Source organism: Cervus elaphus, chromosome 14 (assembly GCF_910594005.1).
Source record: "Cervus elaphus chromosome 14, mCerEla1.1, whole genome shotgun sequence".
NCBI lineage: Eukaryota > Metazoa > Chordata > Mammalia > Artiodactyla > Cervidae > Cervus > Cervus elaphus.
In genome coordinates this window covers 49220330-49235135 of record NC_057828.1, presented here as the reverse complement: position 1 = coordinate 49235135, position 14806 = coordinate 49220330, and the positions used below count along the sequence as shown (strand labels likewise).

At 58.1% G+C, this 14806-nt stretch overlaps 2 protein-coding genes across 8 annotated transcripts in view; one reads left to right on the top strand and one right to left on the bottom strand.

The window, feature by feature from the left end:
* Positions 1-6242, top strand: part of KCNAB2 (potassium voltage-gated channel subfamily A regulatory beta subunit 2) — a 96600-nt gene extending 90358 nt beyond the window's left edge. For all 6 annotated transcript variants that reach the window (XM_043923322.1, XM_043923319.1, XM_043923321.1 and 3 more), the window contains 3 exons: positions 790-910; positions 1252-1340; positions 3392-6242. In XM_043923322.1, the coding sequence (XP_043779257.1) occupies positions 790-910; positions 1252-1340; positions 3392-3481 (300 nt within the window). In that variant the 3' untranslated portion in view covers positions 3482-6242. The remainder of the gene's footprint in view (positions 1-789; positions 911-1251; positions 1341-3391) is intronic.
* Positions 6243-6790: 548 nt separating this feature from the next.
* Positions 6791-14806, bottom strand: part of CHD5 (chromodomain helicase DNA binding protein 5) — a 68298-nt gene continuing 60282 nt past the window's right edge. Inside the window, exons 37-42 of one of the 2 annotated variants that reach the window (XM_043923289.1) lie at positions 13820-13952; positions 13170-13365; positions 11438-11601; positions 11204-11318; positions 11050-11103; positions 6791-10278 (exon numbers count right to left, since the gene is read on the bottom strand). In XM_043923289.1, the coding sequence (XP_043779224.1) occupies positions 11096-11103; positions 11204-11318; positions 11438-11601; positions 13170-13365; positions 13820-13952 (616 nt within the window). In that variant the 3' untranslated portion in view covers positions 6791-10278; positions 11050-11095. The remainder of the gene's footprint in view (positions 10279-11049; positions 11104-11203; positions 11319-11437; positions 11602-13169; positions 13366-13819; positions 13953-14806) is intronic. The other variant, XM_043923290.1, reaches the window with a different exon arrangement.

Genomic DNA, 14806 nt, shown 5'->3' with positions numbered 1-14806 from the left:
GACACCTTCCCTGGGCCACTGTCTGCGGAGCGGTTCCAGGCGTGGGAACTTGGATCCCCCAGCTGGCCTGACCCCATGTCTAGAAAGGCTGACCATCTGTGGGACATCTGCCAGCTGCCCTCACTCCCCCGCTCCCCTGCCCTCGCCCCAAGTTCAACACTCACAACCCGGGCCAGGGCTGCGTGTTCCCTTTCAGATGCCTCCTCCCCTATAGACACCCCTACACTCTTCTGGCCCATCACTGAACCTCTGGGTGGAGGGCTGCGGAATTTCTTCAGTATCCCTCAGAGGTGCCCCCGGGACAAGTGAACACCCAACACATACACCTCAGAGTGGGGACTCAGAGGGTCCCCAGACTGAAGGGTTTGGCGGACAAGGAGCAAGCAGAGAAAGGCCTGCCCAGGCCAGGACAGAGTGAACACTGGAGCCCCCAGCCCTAGGGATCGGGATGGCCTGCCTCCCCCATTTCTCCCCAAACCACAGAAGCCTCCCAGACGGCTCCCTGACCTTGCTATGGGCACACCTCCTGGGCCGCCCAGCCTCCCAGAAGAAGGGAAGATCAGCTTGTCCACCTCCTTGTCCAAGCTCATGGGCCCAACCTCAGCTTCCCCTCAGACAGCAGCCTTCAAATGCAGTGGCCCCCATCCTTCCACCTGCCTGGGTCTGGACTACAGCATCAGGGCCAGGGGGTGCCACCCCAGCACAGATCGTCATTTGTGCCGTGCATGCAGTGGTCCAGGTGACCTGCCCTCACTCATGGGCTGTGCTCTCCCCACATCCCACAACCAGGGCTACCAGTGGCTGAAGGACAAGATCCTGAGTGAGGAGGGCCGGCGCCAGCAGGCCAAGCTGAAGGAACTGCAGGCCATCGCCGAGCGCCTGGGCTGCACCCTCCCCCAGCTGGCCATCGGTAAGAGGGCTGGGGCACAGGGCAGGACCAGGGTCCCCAGAAAAATATCAAGAATCCCTGAGTGCCTGGGCCACCCCCTCCATCAGCCAGCCGTGGGTAATGGGCTCCCATATTCATGGGGAGGGGATGAGGGGGTCCCTGAGCACTTGGGCCATCTCTCCACTGGGGGCAGCTGGTGCCAGCGTTGCTGAGCCCCTGGCTTGCCAGGGCCCTTCTGGGGCACCCTCAGTCCTATGCCTGAGAGGCTGGGTCTCTCTGGCCCCATCATGGGTAGGAGAGAACCAGAGAGGGCCCTGTGTGGGGGTGCCTTCCTCACCTCTGGTCTTGCTGCCCGCCCCCAGCCTGGTGCCTGAGGAATGAGGGGGTCAGCTCCGTGCTCCTGGGTGCTTCCAGCGCAGACCAGCTGATGGAGAACATTGGAGCAATACAGGTGAGTGGCGCCTGCCAGCCTTGCGGGCCCTGGACAGAGTTCAGGGTCTCAGCCAGGCATCTGTCCAGCATGTACTTATTGAGCACCTACTACATACCAGGCACGGTTCGAGGCACCTGGGCTACAGCAATGAACCAATAAAAGCCTTGCTCTTGAAGGGCTGGCTTTTTATCTGGATAAACAAAAAACAGAAAATGCAAAGAGTAAGATTAGAATGTGTGTCAGAGGGTGATAGGCACTCTGGAAAAGGAGACCTAGAGCAAGGTCAGGGGTATCCAGTAGGGGCAGAGAAGGGGGGAACCATGGACCCCAGTTAAAGGGGCCTTGTTGATAAAGTGACTTGTAAGCAAAGGCTTGAAGGATGAGAAGTGGGCGGTGCAAATACAATCCAGGCTGATGCGAAGGTGCAAGGTAGGCACAAGCCCAGGACAGCAGCAAGGCCAGAGGCCCGCAGCAGAAGGGCACCTTTCCCTAAAGGTCCTCTGGGCACTGCATGCCCTCTAAGGACCTCGGCAACAATCGAGTGAGCTGGGAGCAGAGGAGGGGCAGTGTGACTTAGATTTTAAAAGGCTGCCTCTCGCTCTCTGGCTGCTGAGTGGAGGAAAGAGTTGGGGAGCAGGAGGGGGAGCAGGGAGATTGCTGGGAACTGATGACAGTCTGGGGCGAGAGATGGCCTTGGTACAGATGGACAGCTAGTTGGGTCCTGGATTTCTGGAAGGTGGACTGACAGGACTGGCTGACAGACTGGATGTGAGGGTGTGGGACAGTGGGCCAGATCCTGGGGACAAACCACGGGTTTGTCACCTGGAAGGGGGGGTGTTGCTCTCAGGAGGGCTGGAAAAAGCAGTTTGGGGGTGTAGATTATCAGATGTTATGGTCCTGAAGTCTGCAACTTATGCCGCCACTGTCCATCCATTCAAGGGGCAGAGCTTAGACTAGGGCAGGCTTCCCTCTGCCCCAAACCTGGAATACAGAAGCAGCAAGGCCCCCTCTGCTCCACAAGCTGCATGCAATGAGGGTGGGACAGGCCAGGGCCAGCAGATAGCTGGAAGAATGTCCCCCTGTTACCGAAGTGAGGTTTGACTGCTCATCATTCAAGAATCCAATACTGAGAGATAAGTGTTACGTAAAAGGAAAGACATCTTTATTGAGGAAGCCAGCAGTCCCGGGGAGAAGGTGGACTCCTGTCCCGAAACAGACTCCCCCTTGTCAATAAGGGAACAGGAGATTTCGAAGGGGAGTTTCAGGGTACACAGGTTGAGGAGTGGCTACAAGCAGAACAGCACAGTCAGCTCCAGCAATCATCTTGAAATTGATCATGTGATCATCTGATCAGGGTCATCTTTTTTTTTAATTGGAGGATAATTGCTTTACAATATTGTTAGTTTCTGCCATACATCAACATGAGTTAATCAGGGTCATCTTAATTGTTTCAAGCACAATTAATCTTCAGTTCTGTCCATGGGATTCTCCAGGCAAAAATACTGGAGTGGGTAGCCATTTCCTCCAGGGGATCTTCCTGATCCCCTGGCCCACAGTCCATGGGATCGCAAAGAGTTAGACACGACTGAGCGACTAACACACACACACACACACACACTCTTCAGTTCTAGGGTCAGTTTGTTCCCATTTCCCTGAGGCTGGTTCTCAGAATTGTGCATGATGGAGCAGTTCATGTCATGGCTACAGTCTGGTAATGATGTTGTTAACTTCTTCCACCTGATAGAAGTTTTAGTATCTACAGAAGAGTTCAAAGGGCATGGCTCAGAATACAATCTATAGCCCTTGAGGAAGAACTAAAAGGTCCCTGACTTTGCTTAATGGCCACACTATTATTATTTTGTCCTGTTTTACTGCTTTTCTTTGTTTTTCATTTTCTCACTTCTCCAATTGAACTTATTCTTAGGTTAAAGTTTTTCTACAGACAAGAGGCAGGTATGGAGGACATGGGAGGGGTGGGTCTGTGCCAGGAAGGCCCCATAACTTCCTGCTGCATTACACATCACCTCACCTGCAGGTTGATTCTGACTAGCTCCCGCCTTTGCACACAGGTCCTTCCAAAACTGTCGTCTTCCATCATCCACGAGATTGATAGTATTTTGGGCAATAAACCCTACAGCAAAAAGGACTATAGATCCTAAGAAGCCCCCAACCATTTGCCTGGACAGTTTCATCTCCCTCCTAGCCTCTCTGTTTGCTCGCTTAAGCTATTTTGAAGCCAAGAGTGTGGTTTGCATCAAAAACAAAACAACGCACCAACATGTCATCAGGAGAAGATCTCAAAAGTCGCTGCCACACAGCACCCGCTGCTTCACGGGACTAACGTCAGATTCATGCCGGAGGGTCGGCATCAATTCAAAGGCGTTTGAGCCGTCCCGCCCAAGCCTGCCGCCTCTGCTCATCTTCCACCAAGAAACGACATTTCTCCTAGCCACGCCCCATCTCAGAGACTCAAGTCCAGGCCAGGCCGAGACCCGTTGGGGCCTGGGAGCTGGCAGAGCTGGCCTCTCCTCTGCCGAGAATCCCACCTGGTACTGGGGAGGGGAAGAGGAAGCCAGGTCTGGCTCTTCCTGTGGCCCCTCGGCTGGGCCCTGGTTGGGGTGGCCTCCCACCAGGGTCTCCCTCATCCCCCCTCTTGCCAAGGGCTCCAGGTACTGTCATTGGGCCTGACATCAGATTCTCCCACACCCGCTTCTCCACACCACCTGCCCTGCTGGGTCTCCAAGGGGCCTTCAGAGCTGTCCTTTGATGCCCACCCCCACTCTTGCTGGCAGAGGCAAGGATCCAAGGGGGTTCGATTGCTCCAGGGGGGACCCACAGGAAGTCAGGGGTCTGACTTCAAGCTCGTCGCCCCACTGGCTTCCTCATCCTCACAATTGATGAGCCCCAGTGCCCAGACTCCAGCCCAGGTCCCTCCCCACCTGGTGCCCAGTCCATTGCCCCTCTGTCCTTGCCCTGGAAGGCCCCAAGATCATGTGTGCTTCGCTGGACTGTGGCTGCTGACCACACATGGTGTGGCCAGCCTCTGCTCTGCCCGGGGTGGTGGCCTTGGGGTCTGCAGAGAGGACATTCTGGGACCCTTCAGTGAGGGAAGGTCCCTGGGGTTTTCTGTGCTTCATGCCCAGGGCCTGGGCAGCAACCACCCACAGTCCAGCAGAAGACCCTCGTAGCCTCTCCCTGGAGCAGCATCCCCAGCAAGGGCTCAGACCAGGTCAGGTGGGGTGCTCAGAGCTTGTTGCCAGGGCAGCTAAGCAGCAGTTCTACCCCCAGGACACCCTTACATGGCCTCTGAAGAGGGAGGGATGGCTGGGTTGATCATTCCTTTCCACACCCCACACCCCAGCCTGGAATAGGCTGGGCACAAGGACAGAGGACAGGACCTTCAGAAGTGTCAGCCCCTCTACAGCCAGGCCTGGGGCTGCAGGGAAGGAGGAGGAGGGGGGCCCTCAGCCAGGAGGCCCAGCCCCCATGGTCCTGAGTGGCACCCCAGCTTTTGCTGGCTGTGCAGGGGACCCGAGCCAGGCTCTGTGAATGCACTGGCCTTCTGTGTATGGGCCTGGGTGACTCCTACCCTGGGCACTCCCTACATTCTCACTCACCCCTGGGCAGACATGGACCTCCCTGCCATTATTCCCAAAGGCCTGCCGTCCAGTCCTGACAGAGCTGAGGCCTAGGAAACTGACTTTAGGAAAGCCACAAGGTGGGGGGAGAACAACTTCCTCCACTCCAGACCTTTGTGCTGACCCTGGAGTCTAGAACCTTCTCCCTCCTTGTAGACTAGGCCCCTGGGGGTCTTCTTCACCAAGTCTCCTGCAAGTTTCACCCTAATGAGCGTGAGGAGGGAACAAGCCTGTCCCAGCAGAGTTGCCACCATCACATGGGTGGGGGGCCTAGCTCCGAGGACAAGATGCTATAGTCCACCAGGCAGAGCCCAAGTTTCCCAACAGCTTGCCACGCTCAGGAGCCAGGTCACCTGCCCCTCCCTGGAGAGTCTGGCTGGACCCCCTCCACAGCGCTACCACCCTGCCCACCCACCAATGGAAGAGGGACCTGGGCTTGCTGTTGGGCCCATGTTTGGGCCTGCCGCCCCCACCCCACAAGCTTTACATCTGGGAAGGACAAGCCCAGTGGGAGACGTGGGCTCTCAGGGCCAAGCTCTTCCAAGGCCAAGATGCCCAGCACCAAGTCCCAAGCCTGTTCCAGACCCTGGGGTGCTGTCTGCAGCCTAGTTCTGCATTGCACCCCCTGCAAGTGGGTGTGGAAGGATGGGGCTCCGCTTGCTGAGGAGCAGTCCCCAGACTTAGTGGGAGGTGGCTGGAGTGGGGAAGGGATGCAGTGGGGCTCAAGAGCAGGGAGAGCCTGGAGATGAAGAGCTTGGCCAAGGCAGGCCCTGGAGGGGAAGCCTGGGCTTCGGCATGGGTTTGAGGCCAGCCATCCTCACCCTACCCTGTTGAGGAGAAGCCCCCCTGCGGTCCCCAGCCATCTGCCAGCCAGCCTCTCACCCTCCCCTGGAAGCAAAGTTTGCCCCAGGGGTCCACCTTGGGAGTTCCCCCCCAGGGCAGAAGGCCCAGTCTGCGTGGGAGCGGGACCAGTCTTCCTTGCTAAGGACACATGCAGCCCCTACCATTTTTCATCCCAAATCTACAGCAAGTCTGAGGTCCCAAGAATAACAGAGGGGTCTGCCCTGTCTCCTGTTCTCTCTGGCTGTGTAAATAATGTGCTGTTTCTCTCCCCCCCCTTTTTTTTTAATAACTGTGGCTCCTCAGCTAACTGCATCACCCCACCCGCCCCAACAGGCAGAAACACCGTATGCCTCGCGCTTCCAATGACACTCAGTGGAGACACAGCGCCGTATTTATGGAATGACAAAATAAAACCCGAGCCCATCAGGGTCTGCTCCTCTCTGCTCCTCTCCTTTGCAGGGTATTCAGGGTCAGGGCTGGGTCGAGGGCAGTGGGAGGAGGTATCTTTGAAGGCCAGCAGACCGAATCCTGAGCTTTGAGCCAAGGGGAGATTGGGAGACATGGGCCCTGGGGGGAGAAGCAAAGACTGGGGACCAAGCACCCAAGTCTGTCCCAGGTGATTTGGGGTGAGAATGCCCTGCCTGCCCCCCTCACCAACACTGTCTCTCTTGCCACCACAGATTGGTGGCAGGCTGCTGGGCCCCTGGGGACAGAGAGGTCAGGGTCCAGGGGGCCTACGGGCCCCTCTGGGGGCTCAGTGTTCCCAAGCAATGTGATTTCAGGGTGCAGGGGAGAGGGGCTGGCACCACCCCTCCTGAACACCCCTTCTCGGGTGCCCCCCATCCCAGTAAGCCCCCCAGCCTCATGGGGTGTGACGTGTGGCCGTGTCTTCTCAGGTGGGAGGTAGCTTCAGGCAACACCCCCTCCCCCCAACATCCTTTCCCACCCCCATCCTAGATCAGTGAGAAGCTAGAACACTCTGATTCAATCCTTTCCCAGAGGATTTATTAAAACACGGAAAACCAAGACATACACACGGAGTACAAAGTGAAGGGGACGGTGTCGGGTACAGTCCTTGTCAAGCCTCCCACACATCCTCGCGAGGACCGGATAGGTCACCACGCACAGGGGCTCAGCCTCCAGCTCCAGCTCCTGGCTGGGACCCCCCACCCTGACTTGCCCCAGCGCCCCGGCCCCTTGGCCAGCCTGGGCTTGTGCTGGGGAAGGGGCAGGCGCTTCTCAGCAGGGCCAGATGCCGGCCTGGGTGGGGCTCTGCTCCCTCACCCCCCCCACGCACTGATGCCTGGGGAGGGGGGCAGTGCAGGTGGGACCCTCCCCGCATGCTCAGGCCCAGAGGAGCATAGGAGGCTCGGATTCCCACCTCGGTATCAGGGGTTCAGGACACACACACACCCAACGGGCCCTTTCTGGGTTATCGCACCTAAAAAAATACTTTGTTTAAAAAAAATCTGAAAACTAAGAAAAAAATCCCAAAACACAAGCCAATGACTTTGGGCTGATGCACCACAACCTGTAAACTTCCAGAAATATAAAATTGGGGTGGAGGTCGGCTTCCTCAATAGACAGGTCATCAGCAGAGGACAGCTGCAGGTGCAGAGGGGGGACACTGGGTTGTGGCCAGGCCAAAACCTCAGCTCCCACCTCCCACCCAAGCTCCTTCCTGCCACCCGACTCTGGAGGTTCCCGAGCCCACCCTCTACACGACCTCCTCAGGCCCTCAACATCCCTGGGACCCAATAACTGGGAGCAAAGGCTGCAGGTGTCCATGGGGTGAGAGTCGGTCAGCCCCCCACCTGGGCCAGGGATCCCCCAGAGGACCCTGGGAAGGGACCCCCAGCCAGCAGGAGGCAGGTGCCTGCACCAGTCATGAGTACCAGCAGGATGGGCCCATGGTCATCACTTGCAGAAAACAAAGGAGCTTCTGAAGGCGGCTTGCAGGGAGGGTCTCCGTGCACGGGGTGGGGTCTCAGGTTGTGTTTCCATGGTGGGCGTGTGCGAGGGGACCCCAGACACAGTCCAACCCAAACTCCCGTGGTCACCGGGGAGCCCAGGAGGCAATGCTCTCCAAGACTGTGCCCAAAGATGGTTCAACAGAAAGCCTACTCAGCACTGGTCTAAATAATAAAGTGGCAAAAATGAGGCTGGCATTTTGGGGCTTCCGCTTGCACAACAACCTCCACTGTGCCAACAGCAAAAACAAAACCAGCCTGAAGATGTCCAAGAGCGCGGACGCCCCACTCCCCACACTCCACTACAACTCTGGGAGGGAGATAACTGATAAACCAAGAAAAAACATTCTCTAGATCCTTTTTCCTCTCCAAAACCAGAAACCCACTCCCCAGCTGTCCGCAGCCCCCCTCCCAGGCCTCCCAGGTGCTGGTCTTGGAGAGCTGAGCCCTTCCTGGACCAGGCAGTGCAGATGGCTAGGCCGATCACTGGTGCCTGGTTCCAGCTGGTCATGGAAAAGGGCAGAGGCCTAGGGAGGAGACGGAGGAGGAGGGGAAAGCAAGGGCTGGTGGGGAAAGGACCAACCGCTCTTGGAGTTGGGCAGTGGGGACGCAGACTCCTCTCCTCCGCCAGGTGCCCCCTGACACTCAGGACCCGTCCACCATGTTCCCCACCAGCCCAGCCGCAGGACTGACCGCCTGCCTGGGAGGACAGTCATGGGGCCCTGGGTGGGAGGCTCGTGGTGGTCACCCGGCCCATGGCCTGAGCCAAAGCCTTTGCAAGGAACACACAGGCCCATGTGGGACTGGAAAAACCACAGTGGGCAGGAGTGACCCAACCCTTCCTGGAGGGCGAGGTCAGCTGCTGCCACACGTGTCCTGCCACACGTACACCTGTGTACCACTTTCAGGCTGCCTCCCATTCCTCCACCCACAATGCCAGGGTCAGTCAGCCTGGAGATAGACGGGGCCTTGGGGTCCAGTCCTCTAGGGGTTCAGGGAAAGCCATTTATAGATGAGGGCTCTGGGAGGGCTGGCCAATGGCCCCGTGTCCCCAAGACACCCCCAAATCCTGGCCCTAGTCCTGGCCAGGAAGCTGACGGAGGCCTCCCATGGTGCCCCACCCCCCAGGCCCACCCTGTCTCTCACTTGGACAGGATTCTGCACCAGGGCTCCACTCCAGGAAGGTCAAGGCTCCCTGGTCAAGGCGCAGAAATCCCTTCCAGGCTGAGGCTGGGCCAGAGGGAACATTAGACACGGACGGACCCAGGTCCTGGCCCATCCCTCCGCTCCTCTGAACTGGAGACATCAGAGGGCACCACCAGCTGGGTGGAAGGCAATCAGGATTCCAACAGGCCGCTCCTGGCAGGAAACAGGGCAGGAGGCTGGGGACACTCCAGTTGGGAAGACTGGAGAGGCCAATGGGTCCAGTCCCCTGCCTCCAAGCTTTCCCCAAACCTTTGAAGAACACAGTGAGGGCTGTCACGGGCCTGCCCCAGATGGCAAGTGCCGGGATCGAGGCCTCTCCAGCGACAGGGGAGGGATAAGTACAGGCTTGAGGCGGCTGGCCTGGTTTCTCCGTGTCGGCCACCAGAAGACGACATGGGGAATGGGTGTGAAGGGCCTCCCAGGGCACAGGGCAAGACCAGGGGCTCCGGGGCCACGCTCAGCACTGCTGGGACAGCAGCCACACCCGGGGAGGGAGGGTAAGCCCCTTCCCGCAGCGGCCAGAGACCAAGGCCCCAGCAGCCCCCAGGCTGACACCTGCCGTCTCTTCTCTCCGGGGAGCACATGCCGTGACCTGCCACGCAGGGCGGGGGCCACAGACCCTCCACGGGTGACGACAGAATCCAGGGGGCCTGCGAGACAGGCTGGCCAGGGGCAGACACGTGCCGACGGAGCCCTCTCCCCCACAGAGAGAACACATTACCTGTGGTCTCCAGCCTTGCAGGACGCAGCCTGGCCTGGCCTGGACGCCAGCCAGGTCTCTACCTGCAGGCCAGGCGGCTCCCCAGTCCTGACCCACCTGGCACTGGGGGGCCCTGGTGGGCCAGGGTCAGAGTACAAGCAGTCACACGGTGCAGACGGGACAGGGGGGAGGGGCACGCAGAGTGCATCGAGGGCGGGTGCCGCGTCCCCCTCCACCGGGCCAAGTCCAGGGCTTCCCTCGGGTCCGGAGACCATCCACAGAGAGAGGCCTAAGTGCTGCAGGTCAGACTCCTCCACACGTCACTCAACTTTTATCAAGACAAATTTGTTCAAGTCTTCATAGGAAAGTGCAAAAAGATGTACAAAGAAATGAAATCTCTTCTAGGAAGTCGTCCTGGCAGAGCTGGCCAAGGTGGTGTGGGGGACACTGGGATTAAGAGCAGGTGGCACTTCTGGCTGGGTCTTGTCCCCAGCAATGGCATGACTCAGTTTCCCCTTCTGTCCTTGGGTGGCCTGGCTCTAGAAAGGCGGCAGCTTTTCTCTCCTGTGGGGGTCAGGCAGGGGGCCCGGCAGGCGTGGCTGCAAGAGGTGGGTCATGGGTCACAGAGCTGGGTGCTCACATCCCCATTGGGGGTTCACCCAACCCAGGACCACCACTGCCACCTGTCACAGCCAACTGTGACCAGAGGGGCTCCTAGCCCAGACCTCCCACACCTGGAATATAGGAAGTAAGGACCGCAGGGAGGGCCCATCTGGAAATCACCCCCACCCCAGGGCCTCTACCCTGAAGCAGTGGTTCTACCAGGACAGACAGCTTAGCAGGGGCTGCCGGCCAGGTGGAGGAGGCCAGAGTGGACTGGTGGCTTCTCATGAATAAAACCATCTCCCAGCCAGTGACACTGACCCACACACACCCTGAGCCACCCTCCTGGTCCTGGGCACAAGGTGGGGTGACCAGGGAAGGGGGGCGATGTCCCAGGGCCCCCACCACCCAGCAGGAAAGTGCAGGCAGAAAAGGGTTCCAGGCTGGGGGCAATGGTCCCTGACTCACTACCACGGACATGCAAGCACCCTGCATATGTGCACACAGACACACCCATGTACACAACAGAGCATCCCCACGTGTACCTGCCCATGTCCCACCTCCCAGCCTCCCAGGGGACTGTCTGGAAGCCTGGGAAGACACGCTGGCCGCAAGATGGTCCCCAGAGGGTAAGGGCAAGACCCACTGAGCCCCAAAAGGCAGCGGAGACCCCCAGACTCAGGACTGTGGATACGCGCAGGGAACAGGGACTGACTGGTGCAGCCATGGAGGGGAGAGGGACCGCGGAGCCCCTGGAGAGGCCTCACCTCCGCTGGAAAGGAGCGCTGCACCAGAGCGAGGTCTCGGGGCCGGCTAGATATCTGTGCAGAGAGAGGGAAGCTCGGCTCGCTGGGGCAGCGGACGCGGGCGGGGCCCGCGGGCGCCCCTGCACATGCCGCCGGGGAGCAGACGGGCACCTACCGGTCACATAGGGCCCCAGGGGCATCTGGTTGTAGTTGACAATCCCTCCCGGTCCAGGGCCCCGGAAGTTGGGCCCAAAGTTGTTGTTGTACATCTGGGAGGAGCCGAAAGCGCCCTGGAGGCAAGGACTCAGGTTTAAAGGTCCAAGTCCCGCACCGGCCCGAGCCCCGCCCCAGGGCGCCCAGGACGTGCGTGCGTGGGGGGCTGGGGCCCAGGGCGCGCGCCGAGCCTGACCTGCTGGATGGTGGGGTCGCCGGCTCGGTTGGTCAGGCGGCTCAGGATGCTGCGCTCCGACATCTGGAGGCGGGCGGCCACCGGGGGGATGCGGGACAGCATGGAGGGGAGGCGCGTCACGTCCGCCTTCATGTCACTCAGCAGCTCCTCCAGCTGGTTCAGGACTGGGGAGGGAGGCAGGGAGGGGGAGAAGCTGGGACGCGGATGCCCAGGCCGGTGCTTAGTAACAAGGTTGTGGTACCTTGTGACGTGCACGCCGCGCTGCGGACGCCAGGGGGCGCCCCCCAACTCAGCCCTCCCAGCCAACACATCAGAGACCTGCCCGCTGGACAAGAGTCCGGTTTTCCAAACAGCTTCTCCCAGGCTCCGAGGGCTGCGGAGGTGACAGCCGCGAGTTCTGACCCAACACTGGGCTTCCCTCCGGACCCTCGGCCAGCCTCCTGGCGCCCAGGGAGGTCTGCAGCCCTGGCCACACCTCGAGAAACTTCTCCCAAACGGCCAGGGCCACAGAGTCCAGGACCCTCGGGGTGAGCTTGGCTCACCCTCCCCCTAACCAGCCTGGGCACTTTCTCGGGATTAGGATGGCAAGGGCCAAAGGTCTGAATCCCAGGAGACCTTGGGCAATTACTCTCTAAGCATCAATGTCCCCAACTTTAAAATCAGATAAGAAACCTCACCACTTAAAAACATTACGAAGAGTAAAGGGACAATGTGTTTAAAGATATTGCCATAAATTGGGAGACTGGGATTGACATATATCAGTACTATATATAAAATAAGGATTTCCCTGGTGGTCCAATGGTTAAGAATCCACCTTGCAGGGCAAGGGATGTGGGTTCAATCCTTGATCGGGTAACTAAGATCCCACATGCCACAGAGCAACTAAGCTTTCCCACCACAATTCTGAGACCACACACCACAGCTCGAGTCCATAACAAAGATCCTGCACGCCGCAACTAAGACCTGGCACGGTCAAATAAATATTCAAAAAGGATTAAATAGATAACCAATAAGGACCTACTATACAGCACAGGGAACTCTGCTCAATACTCTGTAATGACCTATATAGGAAAAGAATCTAAAAAAGGGTCATTCAGTCATTCAGTTGTGTCTGACTCTTTGTGACCTCATGGACTACAGCATGCTCAGGCTCCCCTGTCCTTCACTATCTCCCAGAGTTTGCTCAGACTCATGTTCGTTGAGTTGGTGATGCCATCTAACCATCTCATCCTCTGCCGCCCCTTCACCCCCTGCCCTCAATCTTTCCCAGCATCGGGGTCTTTTCCAATGAGTCGGATCCATATGTATAACTGATTCACTTTACTGTACAGCAGAAAGTAACACAACATTATAAATCAATTATATGTCAATAAAAACTAAAAAATTTTAAAGGGTCCTTATCTCTTTCACTAAAAGAAGTTAAAAAATAGAAATAAAGCATACTGTCAGGGCTCAATAAACAAATCTGTACAACTTAATATTCTGCTATATCACCTACCCCCCTACCCAGGACCTACATGGCACTGACTTTCAGAAAAACGCCAGAAAAGCAAGGGCCTCACTTTCCCCACAGGTAAGAGCAGAGGCTGGGTGACAGTCTGTCCCATCTGGTTTGGAGGCTGTGCCCTCTGGGCTGATGTCCTATCCTCAGCCCCACGCCCCCACCTACTGCCAAGGAGTCACTGGGCGGGAGCGAGGTGTGGGCCCATCTCCAGGGGACGGGCTCACTCACCCTTGTGCAGGACAGCATTGGCAGGCTTGTTCCCGGCAAGGGACTCCTTGGACAGGTGCTGGTGGCTCTCGGCAAGGCACTCCACCTCGGCCAGGCGGGCGTTGAGGGCCATGGCGGGATGGTTGGGGTCCTGGGTCATGTTGAGGTATGCGGCCCTCCGGAGCTGTTCCTCAATGACCAGCGCCTGCTCCAGCAACTGGTGGGGTAAGGGGGAGGGGGTCAGGGTGAGGGGAGGGACTGAGTGCTGGCCTGGCTGCCTCCCCACCAGCACCCACTCCCACCAGCCAGGGCTCTGAAAGAAAGGAAGGAAGGAAAAAAAAAAAAAAAAGGAAGGAAGGAACACAGCCCCTCCCCACCCAGTTGTTGTCTACCCTCTTGGCCACCCCTCAGAGCCCTCCCCAAGCTGGATCCTCTGCACCCATTACCCAGAGCAGGGACACTCGCCCAGCAGGGTCTGGCTCCAGAGCAAGGAGCCAGCACCTGTTGGTTGACTGACTCAACAATTCCCTTTCATGGACGGTCTGGCCCACACCCGGATATACGGGCAGGGTATAAGAAATGCTTGCTCGTTTCTTTGCCCCAGGCCCTCCTATAACCCACCCTCTTGCAGCCCCGTCACCCTCAACCTCTGGCCCCTGCCAAGGACTGACCTTGAACCTGCGGGCCAGGAACTTGTTCTTCATCTCCAGGTAGTTGCCCTTGTGGATCTCAGACTTGAAGGGCTCGTTGAGGATCATGTATCTCGGGTCGTTCTGGATGTCCTGCCAGCGGGCGTAGCCGTGCCTAGGTGGGGGCTGTTAAGGGCAAACCTAGCCATGGGGTGGAGGGAGGGGGTGGTGGGGGACCAGCCCAGGGCTTGGCATCTTGGCTCTCCACTTTCCAGACAGGCATTAACCTTGGCTGCAAGAGGATCGTGTGGGTAACAGTGACTTGACAATCAGCGGACTCTGACAGGGGCCCCCAGGGGTCCAGATAGGGCCTGAGGCTTCACTGGATGAACTTCTTCATCCCCCAGATCCAGAGGGTGGAGACAGCCGAGTCCTAACCCCCAGCACCTGTGCTGTGACCCTAGCTGGAAATAGGGCATTTGCAGATTAATCAAATCAATTGATTAAATTAAGAAAGGGTCATCCTGGGGTGGAGTGGGCACCAATCCAGTGACTGAGGTCCTCATAAGAGGAGGAAATTTGGACACAAAGAGATACCCAGGGAAGAAGGCCCTGTGACAACAGAGGCAGAGATGAATGATGCAGCTGTGAGCCAAGGAGCACCAAGGAGCCGGGGACAGGCAAGGAAGGGGCCTCCCCTGGAGCCAGAGGGAACAAAGAAACACCACGAGGTTTTCTTGCCAAGGGCCCACAGTTAGAGAGGGGCCAAGTCGGGATCTGAACCCAGGCAAGCTGGCTCCAAGCATCTTTTTTTTGTTTTTTAACTCTATGTGTGTTATTTATTTATTTCACTGCACTGGGTCTTGGTTGCAGCATGTGGGATCTGGTTCCCTGACCAGGGATTGAACCCCCATCCCCTGAACTGGGAGCACAGAATCTTAAGTCACTGAACCACCAGGCAAGTTCCAGCTCCAAGCAACGTAACCTCAGTAAACTGTGGCCTACAGGCCAAATCCAGCCCACAGCCTG